Raw genomic sequence first — 23,293 nt, 5'->3', positions numbered from 1 at the left:
CATAGTTCACACATAGTGAACTGTCCCGCTGGGCCTGTAAACGGGCGGATCGACGAGGACCTATAGAAGAAGCAGGAAAGTGAGTAACACCTGAATCCTGCATGAGCCGGCGATACCATAAAGGAATCCTGAGAGACTCCTTCTGTGAGGGAGACCGCGGGGTCTCCGGAACCTGTAAAGCACCCAAATCGGAGAGAGACTCCCCCTCACCGAGTGAAGGTAAATCCTCCGCATCTGAAGAAGGCTGTATATCCTGTGAAGATCCCGAAGTGGCGGTAGAAGAGCTCGTAGAAGATGAAGGCACATCCACCAAAGGGGAAAGAGAAGCCGAAGGAGGAGGAATAGGGGGGGGTGCTAAGGGTGATCCTGGAAGAAAGGGAAGGGAGAGAAGGTGGGGGGGGGGGGGGGGGGGGGGGGGGAATCCGTCGATGATGAAGAAACATCGGAAATAGAACCATCAATCGGATCCTCAGAGGCCGAAGCCTCATCAAAGATCACATCCCTGCTCACCTCAACCTGCCGCGTCGTCGGGTCGTAGAGCCGATATCCCTTCGTGGTCATACTATAACCAACGAAGATAAGCTTTCTCGACTTAGAGTCGAACTTCGTCTTCCTCTTCTTCTTGTCCACATGGACAAAAGCATCGCACCCAAAGATGCGAAAATGGGACACGGAAGGCTTCTTTCCAAAGAAAGCCTCATATGGAGTCATGTCCTGTAACGCCGAAGTCGGAGAGCGGTTGCGTATATGCACTGCTGTAGCCACCGCCTCACCCCAAAGGAAATGAGGAAGACTCCTATGCTCCAGCATAGATCGGGCCATCTCAATCATGGTCCGATTCGCACGCTCCACCACACCATTCTCTGATGGTGTGTTCGGATGGGAATACTCCACCCGAATAACATGATCCCTGCAAAACTGAGAGAAAAGGTGAGAAGTGAACCCTCCACCGTGATCAGCTCGAACACCACGAACTTTGAAAGTTGTTTGGATCTCCACAAACACCTGCCACTCACAGAAACGAGAGTACGCCTCGCTCTTGTACTCCAAGAAATAAGGCCACACATAACGACTAAAGTCATCCACAATCAGCATCAAATACTTGGCCTTCCCAAGGGAGGCCGTGCCCATAGGTCCGCAAAGGTCGGTATGAACCAACTCAAGCGGTGAAGTAGCCCTCCTAGAAGCAACCTGCGGATGAGGCTGCCTGTGCTGCTTGCCCCTCAAGCAGCTAGGGCACAAAGTATGAAGAGGAGGGAAATCAGGAAGTCCCTCCACCATCTTCCTCCTAGAAGCCCGGCGAAGAGAATCGAGGTTCAAATGACCATACCGAGCATGCCAGAGCAGCCCAAGCTCATGGGAAGTCCGCGCAGCCAAGGCTGTGAGCGTATAAAGCCCACCCTCCTGTGTACCTGTCCAAAGAGCATCACCTGTAGAAGCATCCTCCACTGTGACTGCATCCTGAGTAAAAATGACTCGGATACCTAACTGAGTAAGACCATGCACAAATAATAGGTTAAAACCCAAATCAGGCACATAGAGAACTTTGGCGGAGGAAGACCGCCTGTCAGAAAACATAGGTAAAGTCCCCACTCCATGAACAGGAACTGTAGAATTGTCACCAATGGTGACTCCCCTCTGGAACGAAGATCCTGAAGCCAATCTTGACGGAAGGTCATATGTGAAGATGCTCCATTGTCGACGAGCCAAGGCTTCTCCTGAGTGGTAGAAGCAAGGGCAGTGTCTTCCTCAACAAAGAGATGCACAAACGCAGATTCTGTTGTGGCTGGGGCCGCCTTCGAGTCCTTCTCCTTAGGCTTCAAATGGGGATACTTCTGCCAACACTTCTCCTCGGGATGAGTGCCCTTCCCACAATGGGGACACTTGGGCTTCTTCTCCTTCGCATCCTTCTTATCTTCCTCCTTCTTGTCCTTGGACTTCTCCTTCTTTTGTTTCTTCTTCTTGCCACCACCTCTGGCAACCGTAAATGCCTTGGTGGAGCCACTGGCTCCCACCTCTTTGAGTCGCTCGTTATGCTCCAAGACAAGCGGGGAAAGCTCCTCCCATAGGAGAGTCTCACGGGTTCTTGTAGTGATGAGGTTGGTGTAGAAGACATCATAACGGGGTGATGGCAACTGAGTCAACAGAATCATCGCCATATCTTCAGACGATATCAGACGACCAAGAGAGGCGAGCTCGCCTCGCATATCCTCCATCTTCGTGATGTGCTCCTTCATGGAAGAAGAACCATCAAGACTGAGCATCCGCAACTTCTTCTCCAGGAAAATCTTGTGGGCAAATGTGTTGTGCTGATACAAAGACACAAGCTTTGTCCATACTTCCGCCGCGGTCTTTAACCTGTGAACATGTACAAGAACAGAATCATGGAGACTCATAAAAAGAAAGGAACGGGCTCGAGAGTTGAGCCTATCCCATAAGGCTGCACGGTCCATAGAGGTGCCATCGGACGAATCCACGGGGGGTCGGTCGATGGGCGAAGAAACAAGATCCCACAGATCAAAGGTATCAAGGATGCAAGCCACCTTGCATGACCATAGGGAATAGTTGGAACCATCCAACTTGTCTTCCTTTGGAAAGGAAGGGAGAATCGGCACCTGGATAGAGGGAATCAAGAAAGGCATCCGCACAGTTGATGCAGTCTTCACTGAAGAAACCTTCGCAGTAGATGGAACCCTCTGAGATGCATGGACTGAAGAAGGACGAGTGCGAGGAGGGTCATCCCGATGTCGAACTTCACGATAGTCCCGCCTCCGCTCAGAGGAATGATGAGAAAGAAGCTCATCCTCTGAGTCTTCAAAGCCTGAAAACTGGTAAGACATCTTCCAATCTGCAAAATACCAAATAAAGTTGTGCCGCTGACGAAATAGGACCAACAATGTGGTCACCAACCACCAAGATGGAGGCAGAGAGTGCCTACAAACACCTAGATCTGCAAAACACAAATAGATCTAATGTCGAACACCAGAATCGAGACCACCAGCACCGGGAACTTGCCCAGACAGAGGTCGCCTGTTGGATAGAAACAGCCGGGGTAGAAGCGACCTGCAAAATAGCAAAACGCAAGCTGGAGGAGGGTCGCCCTGCAGCAGAAGAGGTCGCCTGGCAGCAAACGCAGGGTTGCTGCGTCACTGGATGACGTGGCAGCCCCTGTGTACAGCAAACGCAGGCTGTACAGCCTTCTGATGCAGTCGCCTGGCTGGGATGGACCTATTGGCAGCCGCCTAAAGGAATCGCCTGGCGGTTGTGGAACTGTGGACAGCAGCAGTAAGGTATTTCTCTCGTCCTCCGTGCTCTCAATCAGGCGATGATACCATGTGAGAGTGCGCAGCGAAAGAAGAACACGAACACAGAGGAGAGGAGAGAGGAAGTAGAGAATGAAGGAAGAAAGTCTGCACTGACTGAGATGAATGCTGAATACACTGGAATGGACAGAACAGTCCCTGCACGCAGCCCGGAGCGTCAGTGAGGGAACCAGGACAGACTGGAAGCAGAGGTAGCACCAATGCCGGAGACGGAGATGGAGGGAGTAGTGCTGAACCTGCAGAGCATGAATACTGGACTGACTGGGGGGGCAGCTATAAATAGCCCCCAGCCAGAAAACTGGCCGACCTGGCCAGATCAGACCGACTATGGCCAGATCTGGTCCGACTGACCAGAACTGGTCCGACTGCCCAAAATAATGGGCAGTCACCCCAAAAACAGCCCAGATCTGGGCTGTAAAATGCCCAAGGCTGCATGCTGACTAAAGCAGCCTAAAAACACACTGACAGAGCTCCTCTGTCTCCTGTCAAACTCTGACAGGAGCTCACAACCAGGAGATGACAGACTAAGACTAAATAAGAGCAGGCTAACAAGGGCACCTTTGTGGTGGGAGGATTTTGGATAAGATGGGCCAGAGTTGCAGAAGTTGGCTATTCGTATCTTAAGTCAAGCAATGAGCTCCTCTTGCTTGAAGCAATTATGGAGCACCTACAGTCATATTGCTTCAAAGAAGAGGAATCGCCTTGGAGTAGAAAAAGCAAATGATTTGGTCTTTGTTAGTGCCAACTTGAGAATGCTTTGTAGAAGTGTTACATCACAGGCCGATCCATTTACCCAGTGAAAGATGGAGCAAAAGGAGGAGCATACTCGTTGTATGGAGACTATACATGGCACCCATGATCATAAGGCTAGCACATCAAGAGCTGCAGATGTGCATTTTGCTGGAGATGATGATGATTCCCTGAAAATTTGGCCTTATTCCTTACTGAGTTCATTTTGTATGTTGGTTCCAAGTTTATGGCTGGTTATAGCTTGGTATCCAGCTACGAGCTGCCTATATGATATCATGACCTATTGCCACATGGCACAGCTTGTAGATGCTCATTTTGTTGCAAATGATGATAATTATTACTTTTCTTTAGATTTGGACTAATTCAATGCTAAAGTTCATTTTATATATTGTTTTATGGCTGATTACAACCTAGTAGCTAGTTGATTCCTACCTACGCCCTAGGGCCTACATGATGTCATGAATGATAAAGCTACTTTAGTCTTTCGTCTTTTACTACTCAATGTTGACTCTTTTTCTCCTTGAACATTTGTTTTTAGTTCCTATCTTTGAAGTTTGAAGTTTGAAGTTTGAACTCTTAAGCTTTCATGTCACATAAACAATGACAGGTCACAGTGGAGTTTGGACGCATGCTCTTTTGTATTACATTGATTGTTAAAGTTTATCCATACAGTTTGTATTTGTCATTTGCTCATCTCATGTTCGTTATGCGATATGCTGATAAAATTCAATGAAAAATTATGTTTTTAAAGCTCAAACTATGCTTGTTTATATATTTCATTGCAATAGAGTCCAATGTGATGAGCTGAAAACTGTTTTATATGTGAAAATGCATTTTTTTAATATATCGTTCCCCCCTGTCCCCATTCCCTGGTTTTGGCCGACCCCCGTACCTAACCCTGCCCCCCTCCCTTGTTTCTATGGCCTTTACACCCAACATGAACTTGGTTCTGATACTAAATGTGAGAGGAAGGACAGATCCAACTAACTATATCCTTGACTAATTTTTTTGGGGTTCATTCTTAATAAATCCGTCTTGAAAAATTTCTCATGATTTCTCTTGAGTTGTAGAATTTTGTAGTTTTCCTAACAATTTCTAGCCTATAAGATGTTCTAATAATTTTCCAAGTGAATACTCTAAGATCGCGGTATTTCTTAAGAGGCTTGTCTTCTTTCTATTGAATTCCGATAAAATTTTTTATAAAAAAACCCGTTGTATCAAAATTGGTAAAGGCTTGTTATCCGTGCCCATGACTTTGTTAGTGACTCCCATGCTTGCAACTCCAACTGTTGCTTCTACGTTAGTAGCGTCATTTGGGATTTCCACTTTTGAATTCTTTTTCTTCGGGGCCATGATGGAAATATGATTTGTAGAAGTAGAAGAACACAATAGTAATACCGATTAGCAAGAGTGTAAGACTCTCAATGATGATGATGGTTATAGAGGACAATTAACAGTGTAGAGTGTGAAAAGCACAACACACAATGCAATAATCTGAAGTGTAAGGTGCAAGTACAAAGTACAACCCTTAAACCTTAGGGTTGTAAGAGGATGTTCACACCCGAAGAGTGTGAAACATGATAAGTGCCTAAAATTGTGTAATATAGATACATAAAATAAAAGAAATAAATCTGGGGAAAAAAACCTCTCGTATGGAGAGTAAAAAGTGCCCCGGTGTCCTACTGACGATCACTAACACTCCTCTATGAGCGTAGGCGAGAGTCGAGCCCAACACTTACATGGAAAGTTTCCATCCTCTAAAGGAAAATTCACAAAGGCCTACTCATCTTTTCTCATTCCAATCCTGCCATTTGACTAGATACTTGAAATTTCAGTGCCAAATTCACTTTGTTTGGAAATCAAAGCTTTTTTTGGGTCTGCTTGATCAGTCAGCATCATTTCATGTTTTTCCTTTCAAGTCACTTTTCTGCATGTTTCTTCTACTTTCAAATTTGACATTTAAAGAGCCTTAGTGTTATCCTCATTGTTGGAAGTAGAGATAGTTCGCAGGTCAATCACTTTGTCCCCTAGGTAAGTTTCAGTTTTCTGCATGTCTTTTCTAGTTCTACTTTGAAATTTAGAAAGCCTTGGTATTATACTCATTATTGGAAGTAGAGATAGTGCAAAGCTCAATCATTTGTCCCTCATTTTCTAACCTCTCCTTCTGCAATACTGAAATCTAAATCTTCTTGGCAGATTTTGCTGTTCTCAAGTATCAAGTCGACTCCCATGTGGCAGAGACCTTTTGCAAGGACTCAAGTGTATTGTCCTCTACCCTGATGAGCTAGAATTCAGCCACCCATAACTGTGGGGAATTTCTTGTATTGGCTCATTCTAAAAGTACCATATGTATCATTCTCAGAAAAACTTGATAGACCGACTGTATGTCTTCCAGACTGTGGACACCAGACAGGTACTTAGCATCCTCCACAAAGCATGCGATATGATGTACTGAAGTAGAGCCCATGTATGCACTGAGTAACGTGGGCTTGCTGATGATGTTCCTGATCAGGCCAAGTGACTTATTCTGAGAAAACACCTGACACAGAAAAACCCAAATGGTAGCAGAAAATTTATGGGACCAGGTCCAACTGGGCTCAGATGGGTATCCATTGAGAGTATCACTTCCTTTGAAATTTCCACTGCCGCCTCTTGTATGGGCAACCACCCCATAGAGAGACCAGCAAATGAATGGCTGGGCATATTTTGTTACCTACATGTTCTACACCTCAAATTCTTCACATTACAAGCCACCATATAGATAGTTTTCTTACCTTGTTCTTGTACTTGACATTCTTCCCTGCGTGCAGAGCACAGGTGAAAGCATTCTTCTATATGTTTCTCTTTTATTGCTTGTGTGTATTTTTACCTTGGTGATAATACCATTGGGGCATTTTAAGCGGGTTGTTGTCAACACATAAAACAACCTTATAAAGTTACTGAACAAGGAGCATGAATGGCTCAGAAAGATTTACAGTTCTTGTGTCATTTAGGTTACCACGCCGACATTTAAAATCCAACCTCTGGAATGGTTACCTCCAGAAGATTACATCAAATGGAGACAAACTTGTCTAGTTCAGAATATTTATGGCTAATTCTCCTTTGTAAACTTGCAATTGCCTTCCATAGACTTGAATGATTTTGCTACTACTTACAATAGTAGGTTAAATATTCCAAAATAGGCACTAAAGACAGCATACTCTACGCAAAAAGGCAATCTAGGCATTCCTTATCCGACATATTCCTCAAAGCAATTATGCTTCACCATTTAAGCATGGAGAATTGGAAACAAGACCCTCCGAAGTGGTGACGTGTAACTTCAAAACAATCTAAGCAATGGACATAGCTAAATACCATATAAAGCTTAAATCAAAACATCTAATGCAAGTACCATTTGGAAGTTCTGTATCAAGCAGTGCACCAGTCTCAACAGTCCAGCAACGTGCAACATTCTCCTTGGTATATCCACCGCCACCTGTAACCTATTTATCAAACTAAAAAATAAGATCATAAGGCCCTACAGCTTTGATTCTAAAATGGTACACAAAGCCATCACTGAGATGACATGAAGGAGGCTTGACAATTCAAGATTGTTGGTTCAACCCTTTAAATGCCCAATCAGAGATAAGTCTCGAGACGAATAAATACCAGAAGAGGAATATTTAGCTTCTTTACAAATCGTACACATTCAGCATGACCTGAAAAGACAAACAGGTAAGACATCATCAGCACAACAAAGAAAATGCATTGTATTCTGTGTAACTTCAAGGAAATTTAAGCCATAGAAGCTAAAGGCATTTCAGAACATTTTATTAAAGATTGTTTCCTCCCCTAGGTTTTCTTTTTTCCTTTCTTAAGAAATTTTGTTTGCACAAATACAACTTTGGTAAATTGGCGAGTTAAAAGGATATAAATGAGTTTTGTTAAATGTCTGATAATTCTATGTTGAAAAACTGTGTGGATGATATTGAGACACTAGGGGCTGTTTACACAAGCCACTCCTCCACCGAGCCCCCAATCTAAGGTATCATACAAGGACTTTTGTTGAGCACATTCTAAAGTTCTATCAAAAGGAAAACATGGAGCCAACAAGAGGCTGCAAGTGAGGAGGGCAAGAAAAGGAAGATATCTTCTCACAGCAAGGCCAAATGTTTGCAAGCAATAGATAACAGTGCAGTTTGCAATTTGGTGCCAGAAAGGGAACCCAAGTGAATAGGACAAGAAGGCAGCTCATTGAAGGAGACTTAGTTCTAAAACATAAACTTTTCCCAATTACTACCCATCAGCTTATGGCGTTATTCAAAATCATCCACTCCCACTTATATAAGAGATTCCAGCTCTAACCTTTCGAAATAAAAGTGTCTTCTTAATATGATACTGTATCACCATGAATGAATGCAGAGCTGTGCAACCACAGCAATATGCTATCCCTTTACAAAGTAGAAATATATAATGAGCTTCAGAAAAGTAGTTCTACATCTGACTGAAAGACATTGGACATACCATCTATGGAAAGATTGAAGCACCCTAAACGATCCCCCGCAAGGGAGTCTGCACCACATTGTAGCACAATGGCACCAGGCTGATAGAATTCCACAACCTTTGAAATTATCTGTACCACAGATCACACAGCAATTTATCTACTCTCTTAATATTTTGATATGACAATGCCCCAACAAAAATTTTCATTCAAGATCTTCAAGTTGTTAAAATATCTAGCCTTCGGATAAGAATGGTCAAAAAAGGTTCAAACCATATACCAACTTGAATAATCGGGTGAAGCTGGCATCATCAATACCATCCTTAAGTGGCACATTTATTGCATAGTACTTTCCCTCTCTTGCTCCAATATCCTTCATCAAACAAGGCAATAGATCAACATGAAAGGATTGATATGATCAAAAAAGGAACCCATAAACATGTAGACAACAAATGTGACAAACAAACAGATGTGCATTTTGCATGCCTGCCTGCAAAGCAATGTATCCAGTGAAACACACAGCAAGTAGCCTTTACGTAGTTTACAAAGAAGCTGTAAAACCAGTATACAATGAGAAGTTTCCTTTAATCAGAGGTATTCGGTCTAAGTGCTTGCCACAAGCCACACATTGATCAGGTCTCAAGTTTAATCTTCTGTTTTTGGAAGGTGTGTAAACCCAAATTGAACCATGGCCGCTCTACACCTGACAATGGAATATCAACTATACATGCCAGTAGCAGCTGCACTTGATTTTAGAGTCTGTAACTCCTAGAACCTTCGAAGAACTTTCCTGAATGATAATAGTCACTGCCAAGACAAACAAGAACCCTGAAGTGAATTATCCCCAAACGAGCCATTATATTTAAATTCCTTTGCTACGATTTATGGCTTTAGAGTAGCAAGCAACTTGTTTGTTCTCTATGATTCGGCAGCTCCCATTCCATATAAGCCCAATCCTGATGCCCAGATGCCACCAAATGTTATAATAATAGCAAACACCAATCATTGTGATAACAATAGCGCACCAAAAGTTGCAGCAATCTGAATCTTGTCCTGAGTTATTCTCACTTGCTTAGTTGATGATTTTGCCAAATCATCTGTATCTTGGAACAAAGACAAATGTCAGGGCAGCATATGTAAATGCTCATCCCAGAGAACATCCCCTCACAAGCATACAGGTGTCATGAGATGATGTAGAACATATCCAGCTTCAGTATCAATATGTTTGAAAGCATGTTATAGATGGAGAGCTAGCGCTGGTCTACTGTCCCCGAAGAACAATGCTGCAGACCTCTTCATGAAGAGCGTTCTCTTGCCTTCTAGGCTTCATCCCATGCACCTCGTTGGCTTCAACCACTCCCAATATCTGAGGGGGGATGTTAGCATTCATTGCATTTCTGTTGTTATCTCCTTTTAGTGAGCTTTGCTAGAACCTAATGGAAACATTGGAGCTCCAAGTTAAAAAAGCTCATTCAATGTATTTGTTGTGTGCTGTCATATCTGCATTTCCAGCAGTTTTCCAGCATTTTCAGGTGCATTTTCCATGTATGGCAGCTGTACAGACTTTTGACCAGCAGATTGGTCAGCTGTCACAAGTAGCATAAGGGACGGGCCTTTGGGATGCCCAGACACCCTCCCCATGACACATCCATACTGCAACACATCATTGTGTGTGTGTGTGTGTGTGTGTGTGTGAGAGAGAGAGAGAGAGTGTGTGTGTGTGTGTGTGTAGTTACTAGTACCTAGGTCCTAGATCCTAGACTCTGGAGTTAGAAGTCCAAAGCCTAGAAAATAAACATCCATGATCCATCTCATCTAGATTCTAATAAGCTGGATAATGCTGGAAAATGGGATTAGCAGGCTGCCACTAGGCAAAACTTGCCCATGCAAGTAGAAAAAACGTTCTTAGGGGCTGGTGCAAGTCTATTCCAGCCATTGTGAGAGAAAAGGCTTGTAAAGAGCAAGGAGACGCTACTAATGTGATTTGCAACCACCAAGGATCAATCCAATAGCATGTGACAGCAATTTGAAGCCCTCAAGGAGCAAGTGACAACAGCCCAAGGTCCTTCTGTTGCATATGACAACATACAAGAGGGGGCAACAATCTTTCTAATGGTGCTAAGCTATACATGACAGCTTCAATGGCTATTTGAGAAGGACAACAATAGCATTTCTCGTTATGAAACTTTGAAATCTCTCTCTACAACATTCTCTCTCATCCCCCAATCATCTCTTGAGTTATCTCAGCATTTTTCAACAGTTGAAGCCATCAAAGGAAGAGATTACAATCAATATCTATTGTAAACCCTAATTTACAGCAACAATTAGGGTTTTGACAACCGCCTCGAAATGTGTGCTCAAAATTGCGAGCCTAAGACTTAAATTCCAACAGTTAAATTGAGGAATTTCAGGGAGATTCAAGAGATCAGCCAATCAATACCAAATTTGGGGTTGAATTTGTCTTTCAAGGAGTAGATTGAAGTCCCCAAGCAAACCAAAGGGGAAATCGGTTTAAAGACTTGCTGGTATGTTTCGACAATAAGAGGAACTTGGATTAGCAGAGGAGATCAAAGAATCTCAGTTTACCTCTTTCATTTGCAATATAAAATAAAGAAATACCACAAGGGATGCCAATTTTGGAAACACGGTGTCCAATGTCAAAGATTAAAGTGGTAAAGTATGCATTTTCAATTTACGTGAATTTTATGCTTGTTGTAATTAAGTACTTAATCAAGGAATTACCACCCTCTCCAAAAAGGAAGGTTGGTTTCAAGGTTCCATCGACGGGATACCATCAATTCCCTCGAATTGGTGAGCCTAACGCACCTGATTAAAAGTCAGAAGCTTTGCTCTAGTGCTGAAATTGTATTCAGCTGAACATTACATCAAGAATGTCTTCAGATAATGAGATGGGATCAAGCAAGGATGATGCCTCTTAATCTAACAATTCACAAAGTATTGGAGAAAATACAATGCCTGATCTTGGACAAGGCACAGAGCATGGGCAACAAGCTGAGAATGAGGGAATTAGACGACAAGAGGTCGGTCCTTCTAGGTCTCTTGAAGCTGATGACTAGCAAGAACAAGAGAAATTTAATGACCGTTTAAAAGATCAATTGATGACAACAGCTAAAATGTTTGTGCAATTGGCAAATTATTCTTAATTCATGCACTTTTTGAATCCCTTAAAGGAGGCAAGAAGAGGAAAACGTCTTCGAGAGCTTTGGGACAACAAGATGTAGCAAAGAAAAAGCCAATACAACAACATGATGTTCTAAATGTGGATAATGAACATAAGCAAATGATGCTAGCAGAGCAATAAAGGCATATGCAAGGCCAACTTGGAAGTGCCAATCCAATGTATTTTGGATAGCAAGGCATGTATATAATTATGGAGCAACCAGGTTACTTTGGTGGTGACACTATTTTTCATGCTATGGTGGGTCAAGGACCATTTACGGGGATGTATGACACAACTCCTTATCGTATGCAACAACCAATGCGTGGTGTGCAAGGCCCAATGCATGCATCCGAGTATGGCTGGTAATTTGCATAATCCCATGTATAACCATGTTGATATGATGCTAGGACACAAAGGGGCAAGTTAGGCAATGCATATATGAAGCACTATGTTTGGGACTCATGGTATTAATGCTAGTCATGCAAATGCTCCGTGTAGTGTTGGTCATGAGAAAAAATGCAACTAGTAATGCTTGCAAGAGAAGAAATACAACTAGTAATGTATGCAATGTATGGAAAAATGTATCTTGGGATGGCTAGTAGCATGCAAACTCCCATACACAATCACATTGCAATCGTCCAAAGTATGCAAACAAGAATGTTTCCTAATGCATTTGGTGCTCCTAGCATGTCAAGTACACACGAGGGACTAATCAACTAGATGCAATGTTGCATATTAGTTAAGTGGGAATTGCAGTAATGTGAAAGTATAAAGCATCGCAATGCTTAAGGGAAAGAAAGATCTACAACCTAGTGGAGATTTCAAGGCAAATAAAGTTAAGAGGTAAAGTTTCCATATGCTTTTTGGTGAAGCTTCAACATTGTTTCATCAATAGTTACAAAATTGATGGAAGAGGATGACTTGGTAAACCATTCTCAATTGTTGGAGCTTTACCTAGATGCCTTTCAATTAGAGCAGACTTCAGTTCGGACTCAATCAGGTTTAGCAAAGCAAGGATCTGAAGCATTGCCTTGTGCTCAAGGGGGAGGTAGCACTTCCACTCCTCCAATTGTGGACAACTCTCATATGTAGTGGATCTCAAATATATTCAGCATACATCCAAGGTACTATGCTAACAATATGTTTATCATGGAGTCAATACTTAGTGTACTAGTCATTGTGAGACGTATGCAAATGAGCATGATTCTTACCACGACTCAAAAACTATACTTTTGCATCATTTTGGGATCATTTCATGATCAATTGGGCAGCTTTTGCCTCAATTTTGAGATCAATTTTTTATCAATTTCAGCTCAGTTTTTAATCAAATTAAGAACCATTTATGGTCACTTTCAGAATCGGTTTTGCATGAGTTTTTTGCATCAATTGTTGATCAATTTTTGCAATCAATTTGGGATCACATTTGCAACAATTTGTGATTGGTTCTCAAATCAGCAAGTGATAACTTTATGATCAAATTATGCTCAATTTTCAATGGTTTACAGCTGGCTCCATAGATAGCAACATATGAGTAAATGCCACTGAGAGTTTCAGCCATGGTTTATACTGAAAATATGCTTTACTGTGGTTTTGAACTCAAAACAATTGAGAAACATGAGTTATGGATGTATCCAATGGGTTTCTAGCAACACTTCTAGACTATATTTCAGATTTATATCATGTTTATCCTAGCTGGAAATTTTCAGCAAGATTTGGGGAATGTCGTGTGGTTGGACAACAATGGCTAATGTTGTGACTATGATGCCTTATGAAACTTCCAATGCAGTATGTTTTTCCCTTTGGCACAATGCAATGCACTCAATAACAATTGCAAGGTTTTCAAGAGCGAGGTCTATCACGAGGACGTAAAATTTTAAGATACTTTAATCTTGCCAATAGCATTTGATTAAGTTACTAATCAAATGTGCAAGGTTGTTTAGCACATGTGATGCACATGTCAATTATTTCATGGTAACATGCAAAGGACCCCAAGAATGCAATGGGTGTCAAAGGCAAAAGTTGCAATAAGTTATGCCTGACAAGTACTAGGTGGTACCCAGTGTCAAATTTTAGCCTAGAGGTCCAATTTATCAGCCACTAATGTCAGTGTGATAACGTTAGAGACCAGACGTTAATTAATTAATTAATACAAATCTAAGAGCTAATGACTACTCAAGGATACCTAGAAGACGAATTGGCCTAGCCAATTTAATTATTGACTGGCAAAATAATTTTTTGGACAACAGAATAATTGTCAAATTAGTTTTCAAAATATTATTTTTGAAAATTCATTTAATAAGTTGAATAACACTGAAAAATGAGATTAGAAGGCTACCATTTGGCAAAACTTGCCTATACAAGTGGAAAAAACGTTCTTAGGGGCTGGTGGAAGTCTATTCCAGTCATTGTGAGAAAGAAAGAGGTTGTTAGAGAGCAAGGAGACGCAGTTGAATTGTAACCACCAAGGATCAGTCCTACAATATGTGACAGCAATTTGGAGCCCTCCAAGAGCAAGTGACAGCAGCCCAAGGTCCTTCTAGTACATATGACAACGTACAAAATAAGGCAACAATCTTTCTAATGGTCCTAAGCTGTACGTGACAACTTCCATGGTTATTTGAGCAAGCAACAGTAGCCTTTCAATGTTTCTTGCAATGAAACTCTAAAATTTCTCTTTATGGCACTCTCTCACACATCCCCCTGTGAGGGTGTGAGAATCAAAGGTCAGCTGAGAGTGCAATAGACAGTATGGAGAGTGAAACACGACACCCAATGCAATAGACTGAAAAAGTATAAGCTAAAAGTACAAAGTACAACCCTTAAACCTTAGGGTTGTAGAGAGTATTCACACCTGAACACGATAAGTGCCCATAAGTGTGTGACATAAGCACATACAAAAGAAGACAATAAGTCCAAGGAAAAAAACCTCTCATACCGAGAGTAAAAAGTGCCCCAATGTCCTATTGATCACCGACACTTCTCTGTGAACGTAGGTGTGAGTGAAAACCCAACAAACCCCCCTAGAGTAATCAAAAATACAAGGATCATCCACCACGAAAGAAGATCAAATTTAAAGCATTGCGAAATGTTTCAAATCTGTCACGAGGAAGAGCTTTGGTGAAGATGTCTGCCACATTATTGGTGGTAGGACAATAGACAAGGATTATATCACCTGCATGCCTCTCTCTGACAAAGTGATAATGTATCTCAATGTGTTTCGTCCGTGCATTAAACACTGGTTCCGTGCCATTGCAATGGCACTCTGACTGTCAATGAACAAAGGAGTACGCCCGTAACAGATACATCCAGATCAGCTAGCAAGCATCTAATCCATACGCATTCAACTGTGGTAGTGAAGCCTTGTATTCAGCTTCACATGACGATGTGGCAACAGCAGATTGTTTCTTGCTAAGCCAAGATATGCAAGATGAGCCAAGAAAGAAACAATTGCCAACCCAATCAGAACCACTGTAAGCATGTAACTACAATGGTCCCCCCTTGGCATAAAGCAATCCAAGAGATCTAGTACCCTTGCCAATGTGACATGCATGGCTGATGCATATATCTGCTTAGGGCTGAAACTACAAACTATATGTCCGGCCTAGTGTTGCATAGGTAAATACGACATCCAACCGTTGGAGCATGCGTGTATATCAAACAAATCACTGTCATCTTGTAATGACAGCTTTAGTCCAGGTTTCATTGGTGTATAGACTGGCTTGCAATCCTATAAGACAAACTTCTCAACAAGTTTACCAATGTATCTTGATTGTGATAAACCAATACCTCTAGCATCATGTATGAACTGAATGCCCAAGTAATAATGCAAAGACCCCAAGTCTAACATTGCAAAAGTTTGCTGCAAATTTGGTTTAAATGCTGAAGTCTGATCAGCATGAGTCCTTATAAGCAAAAGATCATCAACATATAGACAAATGATCAACATGGATCCCCCTTCTTTACATACTTAAAAGGTAGACTCAGATGAGCTGTTTGTAAACCCTTGGCTGAGTAAAAAGGCATCAATCTTTACATACCAAGCTCTAGGAGCTTGTTTAAAGCCATATAAAGCCTTTTTCAACTTGCAAACCAAGTGTTCAGATCCCTCAACTGCAAAACCTATGGGCTGCTGTACATATACTTCCTCATGAAGTTCCACATGTAAAAATGCAGTTTTAATATTTAACTGATGCACAATCCACCATAATGGGCAGCCAAAGCAACCATAGACCTAATGGTACTCATTCGGGAGGTAGGAACAAATGTCTCCTCATAGTCAATGCCTTTTTTTTGTGCATAACCTTTAGCTACAAGCCTTGCCTTATATTTGTCAATGGATCCATTTGCATTCCGTTTCAACTTGTAGACCCAAGAGGTCTGCCTCATGCGAGCATGCCATAACTCCATCTATAACATAGCAGGAGTAAGAGTGAATGCCAAGTCCACTGACTAATCAACTGAAAGAGCATCCAACTCATATAACCCATGACATAAAGTGCCAATCAAGACCAAAGTCGTGCGTCCCTTATCTCTTACCATGCGTTTGTCACCATCAAAGGCGACTTACAATCCACAACGTGCCAAAGAAGAAATAGAGAGCAAACTCTTCTTTATACTTGGCACAAACAAAGCATCCTATAGGCGGAGAATAGAGCCATCAATGGCTATGTGCACAATCTTCCCAATACCTCGAACACGGTATGATGCATTGTTGGCACACTGTACAGACTCGCCAACTGGAGCTACACCAACAAAAGCAAATAAATCTATGTGAGATGTGATGTGCCTAGAATAACCACAGTCAAAAAACCAAGTGCATGCATCCTCAGTAGAGCTAAATGCTCTATCAGCCCAAGAAGAGTCATAACTGCATGTGTAAAAGCAATAGTCCATGTCTGCAACAAAGGATGCTGACTCAGTGGTAGTGGAAAGAGCATCAAAAGCAAACATCCCTGACTCTTTTTTCTTCTCCTTAGCGATGCGCTTTCTATACTCAGTGATATCGTGGCTTGGCTTCTTGCAATAATGGCATTTGCCCTTCTTGGCTTGTGTGCCCCTTGTTTTTTATTCCCCTATGAGGCGCCTTAAGTCCCAAAGCTCTACGGAGCATTCTTTACTTGGCTACCTTTGCCCTTCTGTCTAGCCATAAAAGCCTAGTCAAAGGCTATGACATCCACACCACTATTTCTTCTTGTTTGCTCCTCCTCTAGAAGTAAACTGACTAACTGAAGAAAAGAAATAGGCTATGGGACAATCCTCATGGTGATGTTTAGGGCCGTATAAAAAGCCAAGGACGAAGGGGATAATGAGTTCAATGTACTAGATATCAATTGTGCATCTGAATAGTACTCATCCACATTCATAAGTTGCTCATGCAAGTCCTGAATTTTATTCAAGTGATCCTGCATAGAATCACCCTCATTCATTTTCAATGTCTCAAGCTCTTTCTTTAAGAAAGAGATGCGAGTCTCATTCTTACCAGCAAACATCTGCTCCAAAGTTAGCCAAGCTTCTCGTGAAGAAGCTACAGAACAAATGTGAGGGATGATGGACCACTGCACTGCCAATGCAATCAACGACAAAGCCTGTGCATCCCATGTATCCCATGTTTTTTCAATTGTTGATCATTGGGGAAGTGGCTGAAGTGGAGCAGGCTGAACAGGTTGAGGTGTCCGTTATCCACGTCCTCTTGGAGGAGGAGTAGCAGGAGCCACAACTCCGGGTCTAACTTCTTCTCCACTGACGTAGTCCCAAAGATTTTTCACAACCAGTACATTTTTCATCATGAAGGACCAAGGTGAGTATTTGTTACCATCCAATCTATCCTCCTTGGATATATAGGTAAATACATCTCCTCCCTGATTTGCCATGTTAATCAATACCAAGAGAAGGCAAAAGAGCAATGTCCAAACTGGACCAACCTGGAAATCTCCAAAATTTCCAGAAATTATAGCAAATAGCTTGCTGCAATTAGTACACTGAGGTACACTGAGTCAAAATTGTCTATAATGCACGCAGTCTAAGGTGCATTCAATATTCAGCAACATTGTATGAGCAAAAACCCCAAAATTTCTTGCCCCAAAATTGTCCAAAACAATCTATTTGTGACTGAGACGGCAGTACATGTGCCAATGTCTTCAAAAAGATCAAAAGCCCCAAAAAATTTTCTTATTTGCCAAGAAATTTGCATCAATCATGTCCTAGACACATACTCAAAATTATGTGCCTGCCCTTGTCCAGAGATGAATCTGGAATAAAATAATAATAATAACTTTTACCTCTGTCATGAGAGGATCGTAGCGCGCTGGAGGCCAAGTGCAAGAGATCATGCCGCAAGGCGGTGCTAACACAAGAAGCTGCAAGGCAGCGTTGAAGGTAAGCGTGGCACAGGGCAGGAAGCGGCAAGGGCAGCAATAGCAAGCTAAAGGCAAGCGTGGCGAGCTGGAGGCAAGCGCTGCCACAAGCAAGCAACAAAGTCTAAGTGGGAGGACGTAGACAAGGGCTGCGCTTACAGGGCTGGGATGTCGCAGGCAACATGGACAGGTGGAGCTAGCGCAATTGTGGCGGCCCTACTGGGCAGTGGCAGCAGGGGGCACTGTTGACGAGGTGCTGTAGGTGACGGGTAGCATTGGTGGTCTTTCACCAAACAGAGCTGAACTGAGCAGGAACTCTCGGAGGCTAAGCAAAGTTGAACCCTGTTTTAATACCAAATGTGAGAGGGTGAGAGGATCGAAGCTCAACTAAGAGTGTAGTAGACAACGTGGAGAGTGAAGCACGATACCCAATGCAATAGACTAAAAGAATATAAGCTGAAAGTACAAAGTACAACCCTTAAACCTTAGGGTTGTAGGGGGTGTTCACACCCGAACATGATAAGTACCCGTAAGTATGTGACATAAGCACATACGAAAGAAAACAATAAGTCTGGGGAAAAAACCTCTCGTACCAAGAGTAAAAAGTGTCCCAATGTCCTACCATTCACTGACACTCCTCTCTAAGTGTAGACATGAGTAAAAACCCAACACCCCCAACCATCTCTCAAGTTATCTCAACATTTTCCAATAGCTCGAGCCATTACAAGAAGAGATTTCAATCAATCTTTGCTATAAACCCTAATTTACAACAAAAATTAGAGTTTTAACGACCACTTGGAATGTGTGCTCAAAATTGAGGGCCTATGACTTGAATTTCAACAACTAAAATTGAGGAATTTTAGGGAGGTTGAGACCAACCAGCCAATATTAGATTTGGGGCTGAATTTGTCTTTCAAGGAGCAAGGTGATGCCAAATCCCCGAGCAAACCAAGGGGCAAATTGGTTTAGAGACTTGCTAGTCAGTTTTGACAACAAGAGGCACTTGGATTAGCAGAGAAGATCAAAGGATCTCATTTGTACTCTTTCCATTTGAAAGATAAGATAAAGAAATACCACAAGGGACACCAATTTCGGGCCTAACAAGGTATCCAATGTCTAAAATTAAAGTGATAAAGTGTACATTTTCAGTTTACGTGAATGTTATGCTTGCCATAATTAAGTACTTAATCAAGGAATTTCCACCCTCTCCAAGAAGGAAGGTTGATTTCATACCATCTCGTCACTGTCCCTTTGTGACACCTTTCAAAGTGAGGTCCACTTCTCCATAGTAACCACAAAACACATTTCATCCTAGAAAAACATGAACCGTCAAAACCAACAAAATGTTTTGTTTCATTTCACAAAATGTTTCGAGGGGCATGTTTTGTCCCAAACCATCTGTGGGTCATTTTCTATCAAGAACAATGTGTTTCAACTACATCTCGTCTTGCTTCTATTCTTTGTTTCAGCTTATACACCTGTCACCTTGTAGCTCGCCCCCCGTCTTGAACCTGTTCTGGCTGCACTCGTCTCCTCCTCCATCTCTTTCCACTATTTCTCCTCCATCTCTTTTTACTACTACTATTCCGTCTCAAGAGGAGCCAAAGAAACTACAATGTGCCAAAAAAGAAAATTCTTCTGAGAGAGAATATACGCTAGCTCAATCATGTTGAGCTACCAATAAAGAAGGCCTCTCAATGTGCCAACAAACCCAGAAGCATAAAAAGTGAAAAAGCACTTTAATATTGGGTTGCATAGTATCCTAGAACTTGGGATGTCCAAAGACCCAATACTTAGAAGATTTGATAGCCCTATCACCCAAGACCAAATGGCAAACACCAACGAACAAGCTTTCCTTGCCACTCGACAAGAAAGGAATAGATGTCAAAAAGTCTCCACAAATGTCGTACAAACAAAACAGCAGCCATGCGTTTTGTTGAGTCAGTCTATCATCACCACAGATTTCAACCAAGTTTTACCTTTATATAGACCCAAGCATTGTTGCCCTTCTCGGCAAGTCAATCCTTATCTTATATAAGCAAGTGGTGTATTTAATTTACTAAAACATGACCCAAAGTCAGCCAACCATTAATAATCCAATCTTACCAAGGGATATCTTGGTTCAAAGGGGGGGAAAAGTTGCATGGCACGTAAGGAGATTCAAACAGAGTCCCATAAACGATAATAACCTCTAGGAACATGAAAGCAGCACAGAATGGATCCGAGAGATATGACAACAACGCTTGCAAGTAAAAGAGCATCAATAACAATGATAAGTCCCAAGCATGCCATTCTATTCAACATTCATCTCTGTTCTCGTTTGCCTTCCCATGAAAGAAGTTTTAAAACAACCAAAATGTCGGTGTTCCCATGTTTAATACCTTGATCTTCAAGGAGAAACTTGGCAATCAAAGACCAAGGTTGTTGGCTCTCATATCAACAATCATATGTCTCTCCAAATCCGAAAAAGCCCCACCTCCCATCCTTTTTGGGGTACAAACATGGTGCCAACAAATCCAAGATATATCCATTCGTAAACAATCCTTATTCCAAAGCAAGAACCGGATAGGCTAAGTGATATCCTATAGATAAGACTTTGACCAAGGGAGCAATGGTAAGTTTCATGAGAACATGTATTTTTGAAACCTCACTTAACATGTGGATTAATTTTTAATCACATGATTAGGTAAATGTTGCACATGTGATGTGCAACTGGGTTTAAAGTAAATTTACGAGCCCGGGACCTGAAGAAATCATAAGATGTCAAAGGCAAAAGTTGCTATAAGTTATGATACACATGTACTGGGTGGTATCTGGTGCCAATTGGCCTAGGTTATCCATTTGGCCATAAGCGTCAGTTGGTGACACTAGAGAAGTGGCATTTAATAGTACCTAATGCCAATCTGATGGTCAAAGATGGCACAAAGACACTCGAGAATCGAAGTTGCCTAGCCAATTTAATTATTCGCTAGTTAAATTATTTTTCACGGCACCGAAATAATTATTAGATTAATTTTTAATATTTAAAGACTGAAAATTAACATTTAATTATGGAAAATGCTGAAAAAACCATTTGAGAAGGTTGCCACTTGTCAAAAATGCCCATGCAAGACTGAAAAACGTCTTTAAAGACTGGACAAATGCATTTTTATGAATTCAACCTGCAAAAGAGAGGGAGGAGAGGTTGATGGTCTAATTTGCAACCATTGAAGAACCTTCTGAGGCTTCCAAGGGCAGAAGACCGATCAACAGCAAGAGACAACATCAACAGGCTGTTGAGACAAGGCAGCAGCAATAAATGACTAATTTCTTCAGTTCTTTGCATCTACAAGCTGTTGTGGCAGGACAGCAGCTGCATTTGACTGATTTTTAGTCAATCTTCACGACAAAACTCTAAATTTTCTCTCTCTACAGCTTTCCCTCTCATCTTCCAACCATTTCACAACCTTGCTCTGAAGATCTCAACATTTGGATCCTTGGAGGCTGAGAAATTTCAGATTTCTCTGTTGTAAACCCTAATCTGCAACAGAAATTAGAGTTTAGCAATAGCCTTGGGAAGCGTGCCAAAAATTGGAAGCTCCAAGACTTGGATTCAACAGGGCTGAAGCTATTTTTAGCCTATTCAATTAGAGGGACCAGCAAATAATTGAATTTGGGAAATTTTCCATCTCCATCAAAGCAGGTGAAGACCAATTGATTGCCCGAATCAAGGGGCAAATCAGATCGAAGACTTACTGGTGATTTTGAACAGCAAGGGGGGTTGAAATACCGAAAGGGATTAGAAGAATCCCATTGTAAGTCAACTTCTACTCAATGAAGCTAAAGAAATACCGAAAGGGGCGCCAATTTTGGGGCCAATCGAGTGTGCATTGTCCAAGATCACTAGGTAAATTTGTATTTTCAGATTTGCATTAATTGTCTGCTGCTGTAATTAAGTTGTAATCAAGGATTTACCACCCATCCACGAAAGGAAGGCTGGTTTCAATAAGAAGTATGAAACCATTGGTACCATGATTGTCTAAGATATGTTCAATCTTACATGGAAAGACCAAGCATGTGATTTCCGACATACCTACTATAATGCATGTGTAGATCCAATCCATCAACATTTTGGCCATGCACCGCCAAAGGATAGCCCAAATGTCTAAAAGCAATACCTTGGAGTACAACCTCACCTTGTCAACCCAAGGCCTGAAGATAACTTGCAATGCAACTAATAAGGGCTAATTTTAGAGGCATTAAGACAAAGTCCTAAAGCAAGGGCGAACAAGTCCCATGTAGTGAAGGTGCCATGAGCCAAAGCTTGGCCTACCAACTACTCCCATGAAGGAAGAGAGACCAACCACCTTGCCGTTAGCTACCCAGCTAGACATCATCATCAAAATGGGATTGGTGGCCAAAGTAAAGAACAAAGGACTCAACAGACAACCATGCCTAACAAATCGGCAAAGAGAAAGGGTTCTATGAACCTCCATTGAGTAAAACTCTTGAAGACAACCTAGCCGATCCAAACATCCTAGACCTCGACACAAGTGTCGATGGCACTCCCATAGAATAATATAAGAGATTATTGCTTATGCTAGATCCAAGCCTTCTACACCTCCCTATATCAACTACAGCTCTTTATTTATCAACTACAATTCTCCTTACTTATAGCTTTTAGCTTTGTTTTATTGTGTATTACATTTTCATTTACTGTTATTTTCAAACATTTAAGACTCTACTATATTGTTTCTTATTTATTGTATATATCCACTCATTACCTTATTTGACAATTGTATCACCAAGGTTTTTTGGTTATAACTACCGGTTTGATAGGTCAGTTTGGCCTCTTGTAGATGTTAATAAAGCATTTCATTTCATTTTCATTTTCTACACAATAGTAGGTCAACACTAGAGTCAGAAGAGAATGTGGAGACAACACCACCACTGGTAGAGGCCTATCTCGAATTAGTTGAAGATACGCCCACATTTGATGCTTCCTCATTAGTAGACATAGAAGTTGGTGCCGATACACCAATTCCTCCTCTTGTGGATCCCCCTCTTATCTTGGAGAGAAACTCATCCGCAATGTCTTGAGGGATTTCCTTGCATGGAGCAACTTGCCCTCCCGTCTTGAAAAGATATTGAAGAAGCCGAGTTGCACAACTCATATAGGGGGGTTGGGGAAAAAGTGCACAGCCATATGGATACATACAGTACAATA

General features: G+C 41.8%; 1 protein-coding gene across 1 annotated transcript in view; it reads right to left on the bottom strand.

Moving 5' to 3' along the window:
- Positions 1-23,293, bottom strand: part of HDA9 (histone deacetylase 9) — an 80,717-nt gene that overhangs the window by 42,997 nt on the left and 14,427 nt on the right. The window contains exons 7-10 of the mRNA XM_087700658.1: positions 8,834-8,926; positions 8,577-8,685; positions 7,722-7,771; positions 7,465-7,555 (exon numbers count right to left, since the gene is read on the bottom strand). Of these exons, the coding sequence (XP_087556784.1) occupies positions 7,465-7,555; positions 7,722-7,771; positions 8,577-8,685; positions 8,834-8,926 (343 nt within the window). The remainder of the gene's footprint in view (positions 1-7,464; positions 7,556-7,721; positions 7,772-8,576; positions 8,686-8,833; positions 8,927-23,293) is intronic.

Source organism: Lygodium microphyllum, chromosome 19 (genome assembly GCF_053477565.2).
Source record: "Lygodium microphyllum isolate KBCC chromosome 19, Lygodium_microphyllum_v1.1.10, whole genome shotgun sequence".
Taxonomy (NCBI): Eukaryota; Viridiplantae; Streptophyta; class Polypodiopsida; order Schizaeales; family Lygodiaceae; genus Lygodium; species Lygodium microphyllum.
Note: the sequence above shows the minus strand (reverse complement) of the source record. Positions and strands in the feature narration are given on the sequence as shown.